At 40.6% G+C, this 22017-nt stretch overlaps 1 protein-coding gene across 1 annotated transcript in view; it reads right to left on the bottom strand.

The window, feature by feature from the left end:
* MICALCL (MICAL C-terminal like) overlaps positions 1 to 22017 on the bottom strand; it is a 55085-nt gene that overhangs the window by 11223 nt on the left and 21845 nt on the right. Inside the window, exons 5-8 of the mRNA XM_029911542.1 lie at positions 18522 to 19893; positions 11212 to 11306; positions 6947 to 7039; positions 4093 to 4186 (exon numbers count right to left, since the gene is read on the bottom strand). Of these exons, the coding sequence (XP_029767402.1) occupies positions 4093 to 4186; positions 6947 to 7039; positions 11212 to 11306; positions 18522 to 19893 (1654 nt within the window). The remainder of the gene's footprint in view (positions 1 to 4092; positions 4187 to 6946; positions 7040 to 11211; positions 11307 to 18521; positions 19894 to 22017) is intronic.

The raw sequence follows: 22017 nt of genomic DNA, 5'->3' as shown, positions 1-22017 counted from the left end.
ATAGTATGAAATATCACTTTCTCCCTCTAATAAAAGATTTGAGTCGTATTTCAACTGAAGTAAGCAAACAGCACTGTGGTTTGCCAAAATGCCTCATTCTAGCAAAAGCACCTACTGTAGCTGCAATAACCGTAGCTAAAGCTTATGCCCAAATAAATCTGTTAGTCTTTAAGGTGCCACCAGACTCCTTGTTGTTTTTGTAGATACAGACTAACACGGCTACCCCCGATACTTGATACGTAGCTTTTTTGTTTTTTCTCTCTCTGTCCTACAGAGTGCCCTCTAGTGTCCTGAAGCTGCATTGCATTTACTCACTGAACTTCTCTATTGATTTATCATTAATAATAATGCCAATAGTTACTTAACTTGCACGGTTAAGTAACTTCCAAGAACAATACAACAAACTAAGTAATCCCCACAACACCCAAATGAGATAGGGAAGTTGTTAGGGTCAACTGGATGCCAGTTCCTGTGTTTGTTTATCGAGCCTTGTTGCCTTTTTGCAAAATGTTTTTGCAAAAAGGTGGCTTTTTATTTATACAAATCCCTTTCATTTGAGGCTCCATTAGAAATTAAGATGTCCTTTTCTTTTTATTACAGTAACAACTTTAAGATGGCCTATTTAAAAACAGCATTTACTAAACATGGCTCTCAAACTTTCTATTTCCTGCCATCTTAGCATCTTTCTGCAGACAAAAGGTTGGAGAATAAGTAGGCTCTTCCTTCAACTTCTTCCACTTGTTCTTTTGGGAAAAAGGTATAAAACTCACATTCCTGTCCACACACACTTTCAAAGGGTCTAATATTTCTGACTCTGTTTACAGTTTTAAATACTTCCCTTTTCCAAAAAGCAGTGCAAACAAACCTTGAGTACACTATCTATAAAAGCATAAGCCTACAGAAAGCTATTCACTGATGTACTGAAATATGGAGGGACTAATGGTGCTTCCTCAGCACGGATTTTTTTTTTTTTTTTTTTTTTTTTACTAGCAACCTTCACAACTTGTTTAATTAATGTTTGAGTTATACAAATTTCAATTGAAAATGTGGTTCAAAACTTACATTACTGAATTTTGTTGTAGGCAAAAGATCCCTATAAACCCACACAAATATCACTAAAAAATAAAGCAGCAGTACATTAATGATTTATTATTTGGTATTTAGCACAGAATAAAGTAAATGAAGGGGGGAACCACCAAAAATTATTCATAGTATTGATTAATTCTAATTTTTCTTTAAATGCATGAATTGTTGTCACTACAATTACGAGATCATCAAAGCCTCATTTTGTTCATCAGTCTTCATGGCAGTTTGTTTCACACCCACGCATGTTCTCTTCTAATTCAGTTCAGTAGCTAATGAATAACTCCCACTAACAAAAGAGCCTTTCATTCCATGCTCACATAATTATTAGAGGAGAGTTGCATAAATGTCACCGAAGACTAGTGTTTGCAGGCCTGTCTCTAAATTCGGTTATTCACAACCTTTGCAGCTCAATATTATTGCTTAACTGTGATCATTTTCTAATTACCTTAATAATACCTATTAAATCACTTGAGCTACATAAGCACAGGCCTACTTAAATACAACTTAACCTAATAAGCACTGGTCATTCATTAAACAATAATGCACATTTTTAAAAGGATGAATGGAATATTATCTGTCTGAATCCTGCACTATTACACAAATGTTATTACAAGCAACAAAGCATTAACATTTTGATGTCTAGTTTGGAGAATTTCAGCCTGAAATTTTACACAATAATAGGTATTCAAACAGAACAGTCCTCACCCCTTTTCCTATGTGCCTGCATCTGTAGCTGGCCACCCACATGAAAACAATCAACAGGGAGAAAAAAATAGCACTCTAATCTTAATGAAAGGAATTAAATTACTAAGGATGAAAAGGGAATGAGGAGCATCAATCTCTTAGCAGATGAGCTTTCTTTAGAAAATGTGATTGTCAAAATAATGGGAACAAGAGGTGGCTCTGGGCCATCCATTCTGGTATTCTGCACGTATCCCTATTTCCCTACAGTTAGAAGAGTTTTGATCTTCCATATTTTCAGAGAGAAGAGCATAACTTTTTTTTTGCTATACCTAAGGGTATGTCTACATTACAGTGTTACAACGGCACAGCGATGGCACTGTTGCTGTACCACTCTAGCGCCATAGGGTAGACACTTCCTACATTGGCAGGAGGGTTTTTCCCCTCAATGTAGATAATCCACCTCTCCAAGAGGAGGTAGTGAAGTTGACAGAGAATTATTCTGTCGATTTAGCCACGTCTGCACTGGGGTGGGGGAAGGGAGAGGTCTACCCAAGTAGGTCGCACAGGGACAAAAATTCACAACCCTGCATGACATGGCTAAGTAAGATGATCTACTTTTTAAGTGTAGACCAGGCCTAACACTAAAAACCCTTTGGGGATTCTCCTTTCAAAAAGACAGTAAGATGGGTGCCATCTTATAAATCTTTATTTTTTAAATTAACAGATGAATTGACATTAGCTTTTTAAATAACATTTGAAATAGATTAGTTCGATCCGTTGTATGGCATTTGTTTTATAAACCAGTGGGGTAAATACTGAAGACCTTACAGTTTTTACTTGGGCAAACAACTACTAGAGCCCATTCTTTACTTCAGTGTTTGTGTACTACAGTGATGGAGTTTATTCTCCCCCACAGAGAGAATAAAAACCTCAGTAAGGCACTCAGCATTGGGCCCAGCATGATTTTGCTGCTATTATGGTGGTTTTGTAATACAGTACTAAAAAAGTACATAGAGACTTTACCATACTATGCAGCTAAGCATAAAAACAACATTTTCCAAGTGTTGGATGTTGCATCAAAAAACATCGTAGCTCCCTGGCACAAAATCACACTAGTGATTTAGGAGTTTTGGTTTGTAACAAGGAAGAATATAAAAAGCAGATTTGCAATATGACTTCTGGCTTTCAGACAATCTTTTACATCTAAAATAGCTTTCAAATCTCCTCAGAAGGTAGATTGCATCAGGGCAGCCATTTATGTTCATATTTTATTAAAAAAAAAAAAAAAAAAAAAAAAAAAAAACCCTTAAGGTTAGATCGGGTCTTGAAATTTCATCCCTTAGAAAAGGGTGGCATCAAGCTGTGCTGACCACAGGAGGAGTTCTGAGAAGAGCTGCGTCTCCGAGAGGCACAGTCCCTCTTGTGCTCCTCGCTCTGGGGGGGAAGTCGTGTCACCCTTTTCTGAGGTGTAGCTTGCTTCCCCCCTTGCACCCGGCCAGTTGTGCGGGGTCTTCATGCTGGGGAAGGCAGCATTATGGCTCTACTAACTCTCAACTCTTCCCTTACACTGTCTACTTTCCCCTTCTCCTCCCCGTCCAATAGTTCATGTGGCAGAAGGGAAAGACATCACGTTAGGCATGGTTAGGGAAATCAGACTAAATGATCTAATGGTTCCTTCTGGTCTTAAAAATCTATGAATCTGTGCCTCACCCTTCTGTGCATGAACCGTAATGTGAATAGTCCTTATGTAGACATGTAGAGGAGACCTTATACCCTCTAACTCCCCTCCACAGCTGGGTCAGGACTAATTAAAACCTAACCTTTCATTGGAGCAGAGAAAAATCCCAATTATCTCCTGTCCATAAGAAAACAGCATTTCATAGTTCAGGTCTGTCTCACTACGCACTGCCCTTTTACATGGCTTGTCTGAGTTATTTCCACGGTTCAGTCACTGACTGCAATCATATTATTGACACTCAGAGAAAAGCTGTTAAGGACCTTGTTACTAAGCATAGGCTGCTGGCTTGGTAACTGAGTTACTGGACCTAGAAACATCACTGATTCTGTAGTGTAGATGAAATCAGGCTCAGGATTTTAAACAATGGGAGGGAAGTAGATTCAGCTTCAAGTTCCAATAGTTACAAATTCACAACTGATAACATCTAAAGTTGCTTGGCAAATAGAAAAAAAATAGGTGAATTTTCTCTCTCATTTATTGTTTCAGGGAAAATTTTCCAACCACCTGTACTTTTAAAACAGTTGTAAAACCTGCTCTGCTTTTAAAGAGGCACCAAATAATCACAAATTTCTTGCCCCATTTACCTGATTCTCCTCGCAGTTCCCTCTCCAGTTTAACACCATTTATCTCTAGGGCCCTCTGTCTTTCCTCCACTTCTTCCAGTTGGCGCTGGATAGCCTGCAGAATTATAAAGATTATAAAAGATAAAAATACAACTTTAAAATACAGAGAGGAAGGATGGCCCAGTGGTTTGGGCACTAACCTGGGACTTGGGAGACCCACGTTCAGGTCCCGTTACTGTTAAAGTTTTCCAGTGTTATCTTGGGTAAGTCACTTAGGGCCAGGTTTACCATTGATATATAGGCACCTCGCGGGATTTTCAAAAGCACTTTTGAAAAATCCCGCTAGGCATCTATCTGCATCTTTAAGTGCTTACATACATTTAAAAATCTGGCCCTTCGTCTTGCTGTGCCTCAGTTCCCCATCTGTAAAATGGGGATAACAGCAGCTCCCTACTTCACAGGGCTGCTGTGAAGGTAAATACATTAAAGATTGTGAGGCACGCAGACACTATGGTAATGGGAGCCATATTGGTACCTAAAATAACTTAAAGGGTTTGTCTACTATTTTGAATTGAGTGGGATAATTCAGCTATTTTTTCTTCTCATAGAACCTTTTGATATGGAAAAGAAAAGGGTATATAGCTCCAGAATTCCCATTAATTGGCACTACACAGGTAACCCTCAGATGAACTGACCTGACCATACCCTCTAAACATGTCTGTGTTGTAGGCCAACTATTTTCAAAAGCATCCATTGCCCAATCTGACACACCTTTAAAGGGCCACATTTTGAAAGGGTAGGTGCCTAGTATTTCCTTAAATTCAGGCCCTGTGAAGGTGTCCAAAGTTGGGCACCCAAAAATCACTGGGCACTTTCTAAAAATGTTTATTACTGTACCACCATAAAATAAGGGAAGACGCTTACAATGTGTTTCCCCCTCCCCCCTAGGGATTTTGTTTACTTGTTTAGTTTCATTTTTGCTATTTCAGTTTTACAAAAAATACATTAAGCACACGTGGATTTTTTTCTTTTGTAGTTGCTTCTATTTTGTCATTGATTTCTCAGTAATGGTTAGTCTAATATTTCCTAAAATGTAAAGAAAATGTAATAGGTTCTATTTAAAATATAGAGAAAAATGTAATAGGTTCAAGCACAAAATATCTATTCATTTAAAGTACAATAAATCAGCAGAGGAGACCCATTTAAAAATTCCAGAGATTTCAATTTCACTTCTCATTATATAGTGTATATATATTTATATTATTATAATACTTAATATATATGCACATGCTAATTACAGGGAAACCCCGCTATAACGCGCCCCGCGATAATGCGAATTTGGATATAACGCGATCATAAGGCGGCTCCGGCCGCCCCAAGTAAAAAAAAAAAAAAAAAACATGAGGCTGGAGTGCCGCCGAAGAAAAAAACAAAAACAAAAAATGGAATGTGCCTTCCCCACTGCCTCTTCCCCTCTACTGCCGCTTCTCCTTTTGGCGAGAAGAGCCGTTCTCCTCCCCAGCTGCTCCTCACTCTTCCTCTGCCCCTTGCATGTCTCCCCTGCTCTCCCCAAGTGTTTCCCTCTCTCGCTGCATGGCTGAGAGCCCCCACTGCTGGAGCTGCACCCTTTCAGTTACTGTTAGGGGCAGTTCGCAAAGGCAAGTCATTTTCTGCTCAAGAGAAATTGACCAGCTTGAAACTGACCGGCTTGAAATGGTAAACTTCGCTATACCGCGACCCCGCATTTATCGCGATCGAATTTTTTGGACCCCAATCATTGCATTATAGTGGGGTTTCACTGTATATATACATATTTACTCTTTGTATTACAGTAACACCTAGAGGCCCCAGTTGAAACGGAGACTGTACGAACATATAGTGAGAGACAGTCCCTGCCTCAAAGAAAGGTATGTCTGAATAGGCAAAAGTGGCCTTTGATGCTCCACATAAATTTGTAGGGCCAGATTTTCAAAAAAGAATTCAGCACCCAGCAGATCCCATTGAGAACTTCATTTAGGAGCCAAAATGGGAGCTGAGCACTTTTGAAAATCTAGCCTGTAATACCTGAACAATGCAAATTCAGACAGAGAATGCAACTCATATGTACATGTGTTAAGAGAGTTAACTATGACCTGTGATTTTGGCACATTAGAATCAGACACCATTTGAGATCAACTCATTGAGAAGTGTGCTCACAAAACACTGCATGACAGATACTTGCAATAGGAGGGGTCAAGTGCACAACTGTATGAGTCACCATGGACAGAATCTAGAGTTCCTTCTGCTTTGTCTGGAGAAAAGAGCCTTTACAGAGGGCCATCTTATTGCACAATTAACAAAGGAAGAATTAGTATTCCCATTGTACAGGTAGGGGAACTGAGGCACAGAAAAAAAATTGTTTTTCCTAATCCTCTCTAGTGTATAGTAATAGGGTAGTATTCCTTTTTATCCGTTCTAAATTAGCAGTTTACTTGCAGGCCCTTTTTGTTTAAATTTCAATGGTCTTTGCAGTCACTCTCTATTCCACTGTATTCCTGAGTTAGGTGTTCATCCTCGTCACCAATTGTTACATCTTTTGCTTTTATAGGACAATAAAAATAGTATGAAGGAGCTACATGGGCACAGTTGGGTTCCAAATAAATCATCTTTACTAACTATAGATAAACATGCAAGGCTAGCGGCGTACATCTTGCTGCTCTGACTGCTTTCCGAGAGCTTCTGCAACATAAAACACAGTAAGCATCACTAGAGGGCTCACAAATTATTTAAAAGGACAAATATCCTCACACTACATACTACACCCCCATCACCCTCTTTTCTCCCCCACCCACAAAATACCCTTAAGTGTGACACGAGCTCAGTTTTACTTTGTCACCTGGGCTTTATGGAGTCTTTTCAGCTCCTCTTGTTTAACCAGTTGCTTTGTTTCCTTTTCTAGTTTTCTCCTTCTTCTAAGGGTCCTTTTTGCCTACAAGAGTAAGGGGAGAAAAGAAGGTAATCAATACCCTGTACTTAGTCATCTTAGATTTTCATAGACTTTTGCCAGCTGAAAATGTTAAGTAGTTTTTGATTCACTCAGCTAGGTTTATTCTCAGCCATTAAGACATTATCAGAAAGACCCTCACTGCATCCCTAGTTAAGCATTAGCTATTTCTGTCAATGAAGGGAAAATTGGATCAATAGAGCTACACAGCTATACGCCTATAACCACACATCTCACAAGAACTTCGGTGAACATCATGGTTACCAGAGAACAGAAAGTACCAGCTTCCTATGAAAAACATGACCTATTTTTTACTGTATCCGACCGTCACTAAATATTCACTTCCTTTGTGTAAATAATCATTTCTTTGTTAGTTAAAATTTTATATTATATGTAAAAATATGCTTTCCAAAAACAACTGGGCTTGATCCCTAGCTAGTGTGGCAATTTATACCAGAAGAGGATCTGGCCCTCTGTTTATTAATCAACTCTGATGCAATTCTGAAGTCAGTCATATTATACAACAGCAGTTCACTTTGGGCAGCTTGTAATGTAACAAGATTGATGTAGTTTGAAGCAGTGCAACAATCACGTTAGCATCTGAAACTGGATAATGTTTGTCTTCTCCAAAAGCAGCTTAATTATTGCCATTAAAGAGCATCCTTTTCTTTTCTTTTTTGTCCCCTCTCTTCCCGGTGATAACCAACACCCTTCGTTTTTCAAGTTACAGGTATGTTGCAATGGGAACATTTTTATGGACACAAATCACTGACCACTGCAATGCCCTCCAAGAAGTACAAACAAAGCAATTGTTAAAGGGTTCATATAGGGAGTGGCATGCACTGTTTAATCTTGTTCCTCACTTATATGATCTGAAAATGTTTCAAGACCAGTCATGATTTCCCACTCAAGGAAAAAGAAAGACAGGAAATAAGAGCATAATAGACAAGAAAATAGAAGTCTAGAAGCCAGTTCTCTGAGAATGCTACATTTCAGTTTCTCTTCAGTTTGGTCAGTGGAGCATGGCAACATCTTTAAGATACGAGGCAAAACTGGTATGTAAACTGGCACTGGGCGCCAACTGAGATGAATTGATACATTTAATAGTGGATGTGACTCAAAATAGGGCAAGAAATGCCAGGCCTGAGCCACTGCCACTGGTTTGTGCTGTCGTTTGTCATTTACACCGTATTCCACCTGACATAGGTTAGTGCTAGTCTTTGCTCATTACCGTATGTCCCTTTGTGCCTGCCGCTGTTTGAATTCTTGAAACTCATTCCTGTTCAGTTCATGCCTGTATTTGTTTTCTTTGTTCTTTTTCACCTATATGTTTTCTGTATTTCATTTAATCCACCATTATTATTTTTTTTTATTTCAGTTCCTTTTTCTGGTTCTTTCTCCTCACACTTTGTGGTTTTTGGTTGTGTTTATTTAAAGGGCTTTATTCTTTGAAGCTTCTGGTGTTTGATTTTAACAAGATCTGTCTCTGAACCATCACTTACTCATTTTTCTTTTACAAACAACTGATGTCTTCAACACAGAATACCCAGGAAACCTTTGAAACACTGTTAGAGCCAATAATTGGTAAAAAAATAAATTAAAAAAATTACATAACATTGCTTGTAGCCTCAAACATCAAAGTGAGGGGGAAGCATTTGCTGCATCTCCATTCCACGTAGGTGAGCCAGTGCATGTGGATGGACATGTGGGAGAGCCTCTGCCACCCTGGAAATGTCTCCTAAACTGTCTGTTTGAGACATGTTTGCTGGGGAATTGTAGGTAGGAGCAGTGGGAGGAGCAGCAGTCAAAAGACAAATGTAACTTGAGAACTGAAGAAAGGGGCCACCCTTTCTACTTTTCAAGTCCTTCCCTCTAAGCCAAGTTTTTGCAAAGATTAAATTGATATTTCTTGCACATCTTTTGATGAGTTTGGGAGGGAAAGATTGGGGTCAAATGGAACAGATCAGCTTACTCCTTCAAAATATTAATCTGCGCCTTTGAAAAATACACTAGTTGGTTTGCTGCCTTGCTTCCTCAATGCACCTTTACCCTTTTTGACACAAACATACCCAGGCAGGTATATTACCTCTGTATCTGACCACTTTCTCAATATTTCACTGAAGGGGATCGTGGGTGGTTTCTGCCGAAAGCTAAGAACTAGCTGATTGTCATGGTTATTGTCAGATGTTTGCATGGGAAATAGTTTAAGAGACATGCAAAATGTAGCATATTAAGTTGCAAAACTGTTGAAGTGAGACTTGTCATCTGAGGTGAGGCAGGGTCTCATGGCTAACTCAATCAATGCTGAGAACAATGGGCATCCATGGAGACAACACTTGGTCTACTGCCTGGACCAGGTGAAGACTTGAGACAAAGGAGAGCTCTCTGAAGAGGGGGCCCCCTGGGCTAAGAGACAATAGCCTGTAATTGCATAAGCACAGAAGAAATGGCAACAAGTTGTTATCCATTACAGAGGAGAAACTCTGCCTGTCGGTGGGTTTCATGATAGGATTCCAGTTTTCTGAACTGGACAAGTGCTGCAAGGACTAACCATTGGGTGAGAAATACCTTATTAAAAAGTTACTTTCCTGTCTAATAAGTATAGGCTATAGATTGCGTTTTAGGGTTTTCTTTTATTTGTAACCTTGTGTCTCCAAACTGTTATACTTGCGTTTTTTTGGATTTGTATCTCAAGCTTTGTTAAATAAACTTCAATTTGGTTTCACTATAGACAAGTCTAAGTGCCTTGTGCTAAGGAGAGTGTCAAATTGAGGTGAAACCAGTGAACTGGGCTGCACTGCTTCCACAGAGGCAGCAGATAGGAGTACATTGTGGGTCCAGAAGATAGGGGACTGGGCACTCCAGTGTAACAAAGTGGTGTGTGTAAACTGCTAGCCTGCAGGAGGAAAAAGTAGGTCTTGTGGAGCCTGGAGCAGAGTGCCTATGTTGCCAGCAGCTAGTGGCTAGGGAGTGTTCCCCTGGTTGGCAGGCGACAGAGCTCCTTCCTGCTGTGGGCTGGGATAAACCCTGGACACCTCAGGTAAGCCCGAAAGTGTCATACCCTTGTATTTCAAAATGTTGTGATTCCTGTGGAAATAGGTTATTGGATTTTGGGCCCTTCACGTTTTGGTCATTCCAAGCCTGATTTAACCTCAGTTCATCCTTCTGGGTTGCAGCGTGCTACTGTAATGCCAACAGACCCCGGTCATTGGCAGGCGGGATCAAACCGGGGACCTCTGGTGCTTAGTGCATGAGCCTCTACAGCATAAGCTAAAAGCCAGCAGGCTATTAGCTAAGGCTGTAGAGCAGACTCATTTTCTCTCTCTCTCTTCCTCTCCCTCCCCACCACTAGATGGGACAGAACACCACACCCAGAAGGTGTGTGGGTTACACTACCAACATTAACTTGTTTAATTTAAAAAACAAAACAACAACTCACAATGCCACCTCCTAATCAAGCAACCTCTCTAGTTAGGCCATCTACTGATGCTACTTACTGAAGCCCCTCCACTTTCAGAGAAAGGGTAAACAAGTCTCTGATGAGTCATTCAGCCTACAGAATCTCTCTCTGCAAGTAAGAGATGAAGAGCAAAACCTCATTGGTATTTTAGCTCTCTTATTTCCTATTAGATACAGAAACACAACTAGACCTATCTGAGCTCAGTATTCAGTAGGCATTTTGGGGGTATAATTTCGTGATGGGACTGCATGGCTCATTTAATATTTCTGATTAGAATAAATATAACATTTTCCATGCAATCTGCCTGTAGTTCTTTTTAAATGAAGTGGTGTTTCCCCAAGGGAAATCTGCATCTGTTTGTTTTAATTTTTTCAATGGTTTGTTTGTTGGGCTACATATTAAAACCACTTAAGAAATGCAGCTTCAAAGTGGTTTATGTAAAGCATGTCTGTTATTCAAATGAAATACATCTCTGTCAAAATTCTTATAACCTGGGAGGGCAGTTCTGATAGGTACAAGAAATTCTGGTACCTGTCTTTCGGAAAGAGACCTGATGTGGTTCAATCCGTTATATATTACAGTACTACGTTTACATGTCAACACCCCCCAAAACTGTTCTATTTTAAAATCAAAATCACACAAATCTTAAGTATAATTCAACAGTGAAAGCTTATTTTTGTTTCCAAGTAAAGGTTACCTTGAGTGCTATTGAAGGCTTGTGTTCAAATTCACCATCAGAGGAAGAACAACAACACGTAGTCACTTGTTTTTTGACAGATAGGTGTTCGGAGCCTAAAATGCAAGAACAAAGTGAAGCAGGAAGTATTCTCCCTTGAGACATATGGACATTCACCCTAACCACTTGCATAATGCACCTGCCCTGAGCTTTATTAGGTTGCACCTAAAGGCAATTTGGAAATTTGGCTGATCATGTTAATTAAATTTTTGGCCACTGTCCAAAGCCTTTGCTGCTTGTTATTTGGAATTCTTTTTTAAACATACCAGTATTATGTATCAATCAATTAATTCCTTAAACGCCATCTATGTAGCATGATGCTCAAAATGTATTCAGAAATGAAATTTGTTATTAAAAAGCATATCTGAAGTTAGCCATATTACTTAAATGATTGTGTAAGGCTCACCATGCGGTGTAATTGAATGCAAAAAGTCTGAGCCAGCTCTTAAACAAATTACCCTTGTGGCTTCTAGCATCTGGCACCCATTTTTACTACATGACATCTGCTCAGTGTAAAATAGCTGGCGTCAGAATGTCTGGTCATATAAAAAAATCACAAATGTAATCAGAAGCAAATGGACTAAGAGAACAAGGTTTTATCACATAGTCTCATGCAACATAAATATTTCATTAATTATGTCTAAACAAATGTCACTTTTATTTTTCTGTCTTAAGAATATTATCACATCATTGAACTGTTGATTAAAATGCCCATAATAAGTCAGGAAAATCCATACCTCACAACAATATACTGTGAGGGAAATTCAAAAGATATCGTTGGGAAAAACATGCATTCAGGGATACAAATTAATGTATATTTAACTACAACAATTTTATTATGCCCATTTCACCAGAGTCTTGTTCTAGCTGGCTGTTTTGTTCTTCTCAATTTATCTGTCTAATTCATATCTTTATTCTCTTTGTTTAAAGAAATAAAACTGCTCCAGGAACATCTGTCTCCACACTTCAACCTGCTGCAGGTTAATGATTAACATCTGCACTGGACTGCATCTTGGGAGTACACACAATTTAAAGGGATCAATGACTTCTTGCTTAGCGTTTGCCAGGTAACTGTTGATTTGCTATAATCCAGTATATGAATGCAAGTTTTATTTGGAATATGATCACTTCCCATTCCCCTCACTGTAAGTTTCCCTTCCTTTTCTCATTTGTTTCACTGTGAATCCAAACCCTTCAAAAGCAGATGTAATTTCTGTCTCTAAAAAGACTTTAAAATTGGAGTCACTGAAACATGTTCATTCCAGAAAAGTAACTAAATGGTAGCAAGCACAACAATAGAGGGCCAAATTCTGCTCGCAATAAGGCCATGTCTACACTACCACTTAGGTTGGCAAAATTTATGTTGCTCAGGGTGTGAAAAAAACACCGCCCCTCAGAGCAACAAAAAAGTTACCCTGGCCTAAGTGGCAGTGTGCAAAATGCTATGTCGGTGGAAGAGCTGCTCCCGCAGCTCATTGGGGGTGGTTTAATTATATTGATGGGAGAGCTCTCAGCTGTGCTGCTGTAAGCTCTCTAGTGTAGACATAGCCTCAGTTACATCAATGTTAATCATGGAATAACTCCGTTGACTTCACACCAAACCACTGACCTTAATGAAGTTGCAGGCTTAGAAAGGTCTAATTGAGAGCAGAATGGGTCTTCATAAGATTTCGAGGAGCTACACAGGTCAAGAAAAACAGTTACTCATAAAAAGAGGAGCTGTCTAGACTCAAGAAGCCACTTTACAGTTAGCATTCTGAAAGACACAGGGCCACATCCCCAAGTGTGCCTGAGCTGTACTCTATGTATGGGAACAATGTGGAGCTTTCCACTCCCCACCCCATCTTTAGAGCAGAGGACAGGGTACAAGTCAGAGTGGCTCTAACTTGCACCTGCTAGAATAGCCCTTTAGGGACTGATCAGCTGATCATGATTGCCAGTGTACAGAAAGGTCATGCCTAACTCGGCATGTCTAGAACACTGTAGGGCCAGCAGTGGATAGCCAGTTATGCCAGCTTTATGTTATCCAGGGAAATTCTCTGAGACAGTCTTCACGCTGTGAGAATGGGTAAAAAGGAATGAATTAGGGGCTGGGTTCTGGCTTGCAGTCTTGTTTCTTTTGATGGTTTAACTCATTCAAATATCATCTCTCACTTGATTTTGTTTTTCCTCTGTTCTTTACCAAATATCTCCAGTATCTTTCTTCTGATCACACTGTCACTGAAATAAAATTCCATAAAATGCAAATTTTTAAGCTTGACAAAATTTTCTGGTGGGGTTGGCAACACAATCAATTACATGCTCCCTTTCTTCTTTCTTCAGTGGAAATAAATTATTGCCTTCCTCTGTCCTCCTCTCTGAGTTACATCAATAATTAAAAAGTGTTACAAGGTCTACAGGATAAACAGCCTTCTGTGATACAAAAGCACCTGTCTCCTTCTCAAGGGACTCCGACTTGGGAGTTGTTTGCCTTTTTGGAACAGAGGCAGAGTCATTCACTTCCCTACGGGTTTAGGACAAGGGCCATCACCAGAGGATGAAGAAGTCAGTGTCCTTACATAAAATGGATTAATAGTATAGTCCCAACAGTGCCTGTCACCTTATGTATTCTGGAATGTCAGGCATCTGTCTCTTATTCTGCTTGGGAAATCAATTTAGATGGTCTGTAAAAAGTCCAGTCTTTCAAGGGACATTGTATAAGCATTGTTAGAAGACACCAAGCAACTAAGTGATAACTAGCAATGCCCCTTCATGGAAAAGTTCTTGATCAGGGCTTCTGAAGGCAGAAAGGTATTTAGGCCAAATAAAAATACTCAATCACAATTAGTGGTGATAATGTGTTTAATATGTGATCCTGTGCACAATGAAAAATATTGAGCATTTCTATAGTTTGTGGTATTTATGAATATCCCCATTTTACAAATGGAGGCACGTAGAATGACTTGCCCAAATGTGATGGGGTATGTAAAGCCCACACTGGGGAGCAAGGGGTTAAGGAGCAGCTCTGGGCCCAGGCATCTCTGCCCAGCCACTCCTGCAAAGCCTGCACAAACTGGAAGCAAAAAAGTGGAGCAGAGCAGTTCAGAGGCAGGCAGCGGAAGGGAGCAGGTGGCTGCTCGGAGGGGAAAGTACTGCCCAGGAGCTCATTGCCTAAGACCTGACAACACAGACCTGTGCAAACCCACCAAGTAGAGGTACGTGACTGAGTGTGGGGGTCAGAGCCTTGATTGAAATGATTTACTCTGGGAAGCTAAAGGAGACTGCAGTAGGAAGTGGTCTAGGGTATGGGGGGGCAGCAGCTTAGCATCCCATGGTGTTGGATGTAGCTGCCCACATTGGGCCCTAGAACAGACTCTGGTGGAGACGGCGGACCCAGTCTCCCCTACCCACTCAAAGAGGATGTTACGACACCAGGAGTCTTCATTTAGGTGAGAAACCAGCAGGCCCGTGTCCCTTCCCCACCCCCCATTAGCCACTGGGGGGAAGCGGCCTGGACAGTGAGGCACCCCGGAAGGGGAACTGAACTACAGAGCTGTAGCCAGGAAGCCCCAAGAAGGCAAAGACATTGTCTCCAGGGAGGGAGCCCTGGGGTGTTGCTTTATCCCAGAGGAGGGACAATCAGAGAGAGAGCGCGTGTGTGCAGGCATGCGCACTCGGCCAAAGGGGAATTCACGAGGGGTGAGTGCACTCCGTTACGTCCGTGAATACCCTTTGCTACCTTAGGGACTTACAAATGAGCCCAGTGTGAGGTAAAAATGTCTTGTTTCAGTGTAATGGGTGCAGTGGGTAGGAAAGAATCTGACAGAAAGCTTTCTTGCCTCAGGGGTCTATTAAGTAACTTTGCTTATAATAAGGACTGTCCCTGCAGCAAGGAATGTTCCAATAGTCATACCAAAGGCTAGTTTGAATAGGAAGAATTCTAAGGGTTTACACTAAGGGCTTGATTGTGAGAGGTGCAGACAAGCAATTCTCATACTGGTTACCTGATGTGTAAAAGCTACGCAAGTTCAAAAGCTATTCACTGGTGTAGCACTGGAGATAAGATTTCCAAAGAATACTGGGATACTTGGTATATTCATTTGTATGCAAGGACCCAGACTGCTCTTTCAGCTCCATCGCTATGTCAGAATAGTTCCACAGTAGTGCTGGAGCATTGAGAACACACGGAAAGATTTCAGTGCTTGTGAGCCCACTACGGGTGAAATTCACTGCTATGCAGAGGGCAAGTACAAAGTCTCTGAACCACCTAACTCCTACTTAAGCTTTATTTTAGGAATTAAAGGGATCTTCAATGGTCACAGGCCTTAGGGTGAAACTGATTCTGCACGGAGGGGCCATCCCAAGCATAAAGTTATTTTTTTCTTGTATTTTAAAAGGGGAATATTTTGGAGGATTTTCCTTACTTCTAGCCTTGGTTCTTGCTTTCCATGAGTAGGAGATGATCGAAGACCAAATCCTGACTTCAGTGTGATTCAACACCTGTCAGAATTTAGCCCTTTGCTGGACCTATTTAAACACTGGATCAGTTTTAACAAAATAAAGCGGGTTTGGATCAAAATGTATTTTATGGATTCAATAGGTTTATATTTCAAACTTACTTAAATCATAATGGACTTCCAAGGAGAACACATGAAACGCAAAGAGAATTTCGATGTGTTAAAAGCAAAACTGTCTTTCAAGAAGGGTCAACTCCCAATATTTATTGCTATGTTGAGACCACATCCAGTCAATACATAGTACTGTAGCTATAGTCTCTCTTTCCTGTCCTGGTTTTAAAGAAACTTCATATCACTTCTGAGGCCATAACTTGAACGTTTACATTGCTATAGTCTTGTACATTTTGGAAGACTCAGTCTTCTTGTAAAATCTTGATTTTAGACTCAGTGTGTTAAGGCAGGGGATAACATGTGGACAAGAACAATAATAAAAGGGAACTGAGAAAAGTTGGGGTTGTTTATATTGCAAGTTTCCCTAAACAGGCACTCCAGATCATGGTCTTGGTGCAATAATGTCAGAACTTTCCCATATCCTTCCCTCATGCTATTATTTCTCCCAATCGAAAAGGTGTCTGCTCAGTCATTTTGCTTCTAACTAAGCACAGTGGGAAGAGGATGGAAGCTTAACCAAAACTAACAACGTAAGTGAATGTGCTGCAGTAGCCTGAGAGAAATGCAGCTAACCCAGCTTCCAAAATACTAGCATCATCAAGTTCCCAAGCTGCTCATCTTTCCCTGGCCTTAGTGACAACAGATTCAAACCTACAGCTGAACCTCTGTCTCTTTGAACAGCAGTGAAATGCAATGTCACCATCAAGTTTCTGGATCCTAATGAGGCCATTATTACAAGCACAATTAATTTTTAAATAAAACACTGATTCGTTTAACTGTACTTCCATTTTTCACATCAATTTCTCTGATCCACGCATGTAAGTTCAGAGTCATTTCTCACACTGGATATGTTTAAATCAGTTGAAACAGCATGTTTTAATGATGTAACATTTCAGCATTCACAGATTTGTTCCTACTCAAAGGGTCACAGGCATTAAAGCATCAATTGCCCGTCACCTCATTTATCCATGCAAGGATGTACTACTTACTGTTCTCCTAAGCAGTGGGCTATAATGTTTGGTAATGTAAGGACTCAGTTCTGCAAGGTGATGAGTGCTCTCTAGTCTAGGGTCTTCCACAGGAGCAATGGGTGCTCAGCAACTCATGAGATCAGGCCTGAAAGCATTCAAACTTTCACAGACTCCGTTCATGTTCATCTCTCTCTGCCACCGATATATATTCCAATTTCCTTGTTATTAGCATTTACTTGGATTGTGAGGGTTCCTTGCAGCAGCAGAGTAACTAACTTGCTTCCCAAAAAAGAATGGTTGTTCATAATTAAGGCTAAGATTTTGTCATGGATATGTTTAGTAAAAGTCACGGACAGGTCATGGGCAATAAAGAAAAATTCACAGAAGCCCGTGACCTGTCCCTGACTTTTACTAAAAAGATCCATGATAAAATGGGAAGGGGCTGCGCAGCTGTGGGGTGGCTGGGGGCTCTGGGGCCTCCACCACCAGTGGGGGCTCAGAGCTCCAGGGTCCCTTTGCCCCGCGGCGTGGAGTGGCCGGGATGATCCCGTTACCCCATGGCAGGGAGCTGCGGGGATCCCCGTCTGCTGCAACAGATGATCCCCACTGCCCATGGTGGCTGAGAGCTTGGGGGCCCACTGCCTCAAGCCGGGGAGTGGGTACCTTACAGCTCCCTGTCGCTGCGGGAGGCAGCGGGACCCAGCAGCTCCCAGGGCTGAAGTCACGGAGGTCTTTGTAAGTCACAGATTCAGTGACCTCTGTGACAAAACCATAGCCTTATTCATAATCAGTGACTAGAGCAGCAAAATAATGAATAGTGTAAAGACGGTTAACCAGGTGCTAATGTTTACCTTCTCTCATACCACAAGAATAGAGGGACATTCAATAACATTGAAAAGCAAAAACTGTAACACTAATAAGAGCCAATGCTTTTTATACAACATACAATATACTTATGGAACTCGAGCTTTCATTCTCAGGGCAAAAGACAAATGAGGTTGAGGATTAGAAAAAAGTTTCCCCTATAGGCATATTACTTCATAATTATCCACTGTGAGGTTTCTTACATCTTTTCCTGAAGTGTCTGTTGCCAGCCACTGTCATGGACAAGATACTGGACTAAATAGACCATAAGTCTGGTCCAGTATGGAAATTCCTATGTTCTTAACTGGGTTGACATCATTCAATAGCAATATCAGTCAGGCCATGAGTTCACATAAATAACTGGTATTTTCCCTCTTTCCCACAGTGGGATCTTCTGCCCTCCTCTCCTAGGCTTTTAACTTAGCCTACTTGATCCCTCCTCCATCAGAACATTTAACATCATGGCAACCACTACTCCTCAGGTAGCCTCTACAAAGTTTTCCATCCCACCTGTCTTTCTATCTCAGTATTTACATTGCGCTTATCACAGTCATGTCTGAACCCAAAGGAACAGAGAACCAGACTTGAGCCTGGACCTCTGATCCTTGGTTAGCAGTACATTTTTCTCCTGTTAAATGCTTCAATCATCTTCCAAGTTTTAATCAATATTCTTAATAAAAATTAACATTTCTTAAATTTTCCTTAAATAGCATAACTTCAATATAAACACACACAAAATAAAAGGCAAAGAAATTGTTTACAATAATTAATGCATATGTATATTAAACTTTAAAAAATTGTATTATTTAAAATGAACAATCCTATTTACCTGAGTCCTCATCAGTGGAAGGATTATTTAGCACTTTTTCTGGGGAAAAGTTGTTAATGAAGGACATAGATGACTTTAAGGAATCGTTCTTTTCCCTTTCATTGACTTTATTCCTCAAGTTACTAAAGAGCGAGCAGATATCATTCATTTGTGCAGGATCTCCAAGGATGTCCTCGGAAGTTTTGTTCTTGAGACTTAGAGATGAAAAAGGAAGGTTCTTCTGGTTACAAATACATAAGTCATCAGTGGAAGCACTCAGTGGAGTTTCTTTAAGAGTAAAGTTTTCTAGGAGTCTGGGTACATCCTCCGTCTTTGCACCAGATGAATTTTCAGGCTTAGCAGCAGCTTTGGAAGGACCTGTGTGCAAACTGTAAACCGGAAGCAATACCTCTGTGGAATCACATGAAGATTTCTCTTCAAGACTATAGGAAAGACTAGGTGGGTTTGTTACTGAGCTTCTAGTTTCCAGTCCATTAGATTCTTGTAGCTGTACGTCATGTTCACTATTACCGTTACTGTTCCTTAAACGTACAGAGCGGCCAAAAGTATTAGGGGAATTGAAAAAGGTGTGTTCTGAAGTAGGGTTGGCTTTACTGTCTGGGTTCTTTTTTATGCTTTCTGGATGAGACACAAGAGGTTCTAGAATGGATCTCTTTATTGCATTGGCAATTAGTCTCAATGGTGATTTCGGTTGGCTAGACAGATGTTCTTCTACAGAACTGTCTGGACTCTTTGGAATATCTTTTGTGTCTGCTGACGAAGTTGGCAAAGTATCATTTGCAAATGGAAGAGGCACAGAAAGACTGGATTGCTTGAATATGTTTTTTCCCCTATTACCATCAACATCCTTCCATTCTGAAATTTCCAGCATTCTTTGGCTTTGATGTTCTGGTTTTGTTCCACCTAGATCTGCATTGTTCAAATCAAGTAATTTGGATTGCTGCTCTGCACCAAGCATTAATTTGTTCCTTATCTGTTTTTTTATTTCATTTATTTCTAGGTCAGGCTGTTCTTTCAGCTGTCTTGGATTTCTTTCATCTTTTTTTTCTGTGTCTAGAGAGGACAAATCTATATTTTTTCTGTTGAAGGCCCCTTTTTTGGTGGTACATTCTTCACTCTCATTCAAGTTACCTACATTATATTCCTCATTGTTACCATTTTCATCTCTATGCTTATATACATTAGCAACTGAAGTAACATTTCCAGAATGTATCAATGGAGATCCAGTAGTACTGTTCTGAAGTGGGTGATGGGGCACATATCGGTGGATTTCTTCAGGTGTTTCTTTGGCTTTTGCCTTTCTTTGCAACACTGGGATGTAGGGTTTGAAAAGTCCTCTTGCAATTTCTGGTGGTTTGCTGTGAGATGTCAACTGTATGGAGTGTATGAAATGGTTATTTAAGTGGTATAAATTATAGCTAATAATTTTTATTTATGTGGAATTTTAAAATAAATCATGCCAAAATATACTGTCCCAAATAAAGCTGAATATGTACAGGTACATGTGTGCACACGCACACACACAAAAACCCATCCAGTAAGAAGAAATACTGTCTGCTATTTTCCCTTTCCCAAGTGCTATATTTTTGTAATCTAGGATTGAGAATAGCATTGTAAATTGGTACTCTAAATTGGCCTAACGTTAACCTATACTGAGAGTGGATGCTATCTTTACTTTCTTAAGTAGTCCTTCCTTCAATATTTTTCTTGGAAAGAATCTCTCCAGACTACAGGATTATAAACAAAAGATGACCTACCCTCTTCTTCTGTATATTTCAGCTGCACAGTTTAAAGCAAACACAGAACACTGTGGCACAGCTTATCTGGCTGCTTCAGAAATATTGCACTGTTTTTTTGTGTAGTGCAGCCAGGAATGACTGAAGCAACCCAGCAACAAATGGGAAATGCAAGATGATAGATTTACACGCTATTAAATGGACATACAAATTGTGTCAGTTACAGTTCTGGATACTGAAACCTTCACTGTACCTGCAATTCAGACAGTAGCATTGCAAGATTCCTACATTGTCCAGCCAATGTGCCCAACCCCTAACCTGGAGGTTTCCTTTTAGAAGTGAAGAATGTCATTCTCCATGCTTTGAGGAGGAAAGATGTTCCTTGTGGTTAAGGCACAGGATCAGATAGTCAGGAGATCTGGGTTTCTATTCCCACCTCAGTCCCATGTGAGTTTGGGCAAGTCATTAATCTTTCCTGTGCCTCATTTTCCCATCTGTAAAATGGGAGCAATAATAATTATTACCGGACTCACAGTAGAGTTTTGATGGCTAAATTAACATTTGTGAGGACCTCAGATATTACAGTGATGAATTCCATAGAAATGCCAATAAATAAATATGCCCATTCAATCCGCTCTGCTCAGACTTCTAACAAGAATGACAGTTAGTACCAGTTATGGCAGTAGAGGTTTCTAATGTGGAGACATTTCTGCTGTTATCTGAAATAAGATCACCAAAAGCATTTTACTGATCAGCCCCCAGGCGATGCTCAGTTCCTGTCCCGAACTGGGTTTGAACTAGTGCCATAGATATGGAAGGCTCTAAATCTTATGACAAAGGCTTGAGGTAAAGTATTGTTTTAAATCACGTTTAACTAATAGTCCAGTGGTTAGGACACTAACCTAGGACTTGGGAGACATGGATTCAAGTCCCTGCTGTACTACAAACTACCTGTATGACCTCAGGCAAGTTGCATGGCAAATTTTTCATAAGTGACTAATTTAGGTGTCCAAGTCCCACTGAAAGAATCTGACTTAAGTGCCCAAGTCACTTAGGTTTTAGCTACACAGCATTTTGGAGTGAGCCTCCCAGTCCAGATCAATAGACTCAGACTCTGACCCCAAGCTCCAGCCCAAGCTACCACTTCAAATCACTTTCTACACAGCTGTTTTTGGAGCATTTGCTCAAGCCCTGCTAGACTGAGTCTATCGACCCAGGCTGGGAGGCTCAATCCAAAATGCTGTGTAGACATCCCCTCAGGTGCTTTTGAAAAATTTACCCGTAGCCTCTCTGTGCCTCAGTTCACCACCTATAAAATGAGGATAACAATATTTCCCTACCTCGCAGGGGTGCTCAGAGAAAAAGAGTGTTTAAAAGATTGAGGTGCTCGGATAGCACAGTAACGGGAGCCATAGAAGTATCTTAGGGTATGTCTACACTTACCCGGTAGTTCGGCGGCGAGCGATCGAACTTCTGGGTTCGACTTATCGCGTCTTGTCTGGACGCGATAAGTCGAACCAGGAAGTGCTCGCCGTCGACTGCGGTACTCCAGCTAGACGAGAGGAGTACCGCGGAGTCGACGGGGGAGCCTGCCTGCCACGTGTGGACCGAGGTAAGTTCGAACTAAGGTACTTCGAACTTCAGCTACGTTATTCACGTAGCTGAAGTTGCGTACCTTAGTTCGATTTGGGGGGTTAGTGTAGACCGAGCCTTAGAGAGAGAGAGAGAGAGAGAGAGAGAGAGAGAGAGAGAGAGAGAGA

The sequence above is a fragment of the Terrapene carolina genome, unplaced genomic scaffold (genome assembly GCF_002925995.2).
Source record: "Terrapene carolina triunguis isolate 2854851 unplaced genomic scaffold, T_m_triunguis-2.0 Scaffold96, whole genome shotgun sequence".
Classification (NCBI taxonomy): domain Eukaryota; kingdom Metazoa; phylum Chordata; order Testudines; family Emydidae; genus Terrapene; species Terrapene triunguis.
Note: the sequence above shows the minus strand (reverse complement) of the source record. Positions and strands in the feature narration are given on the sequence as shown.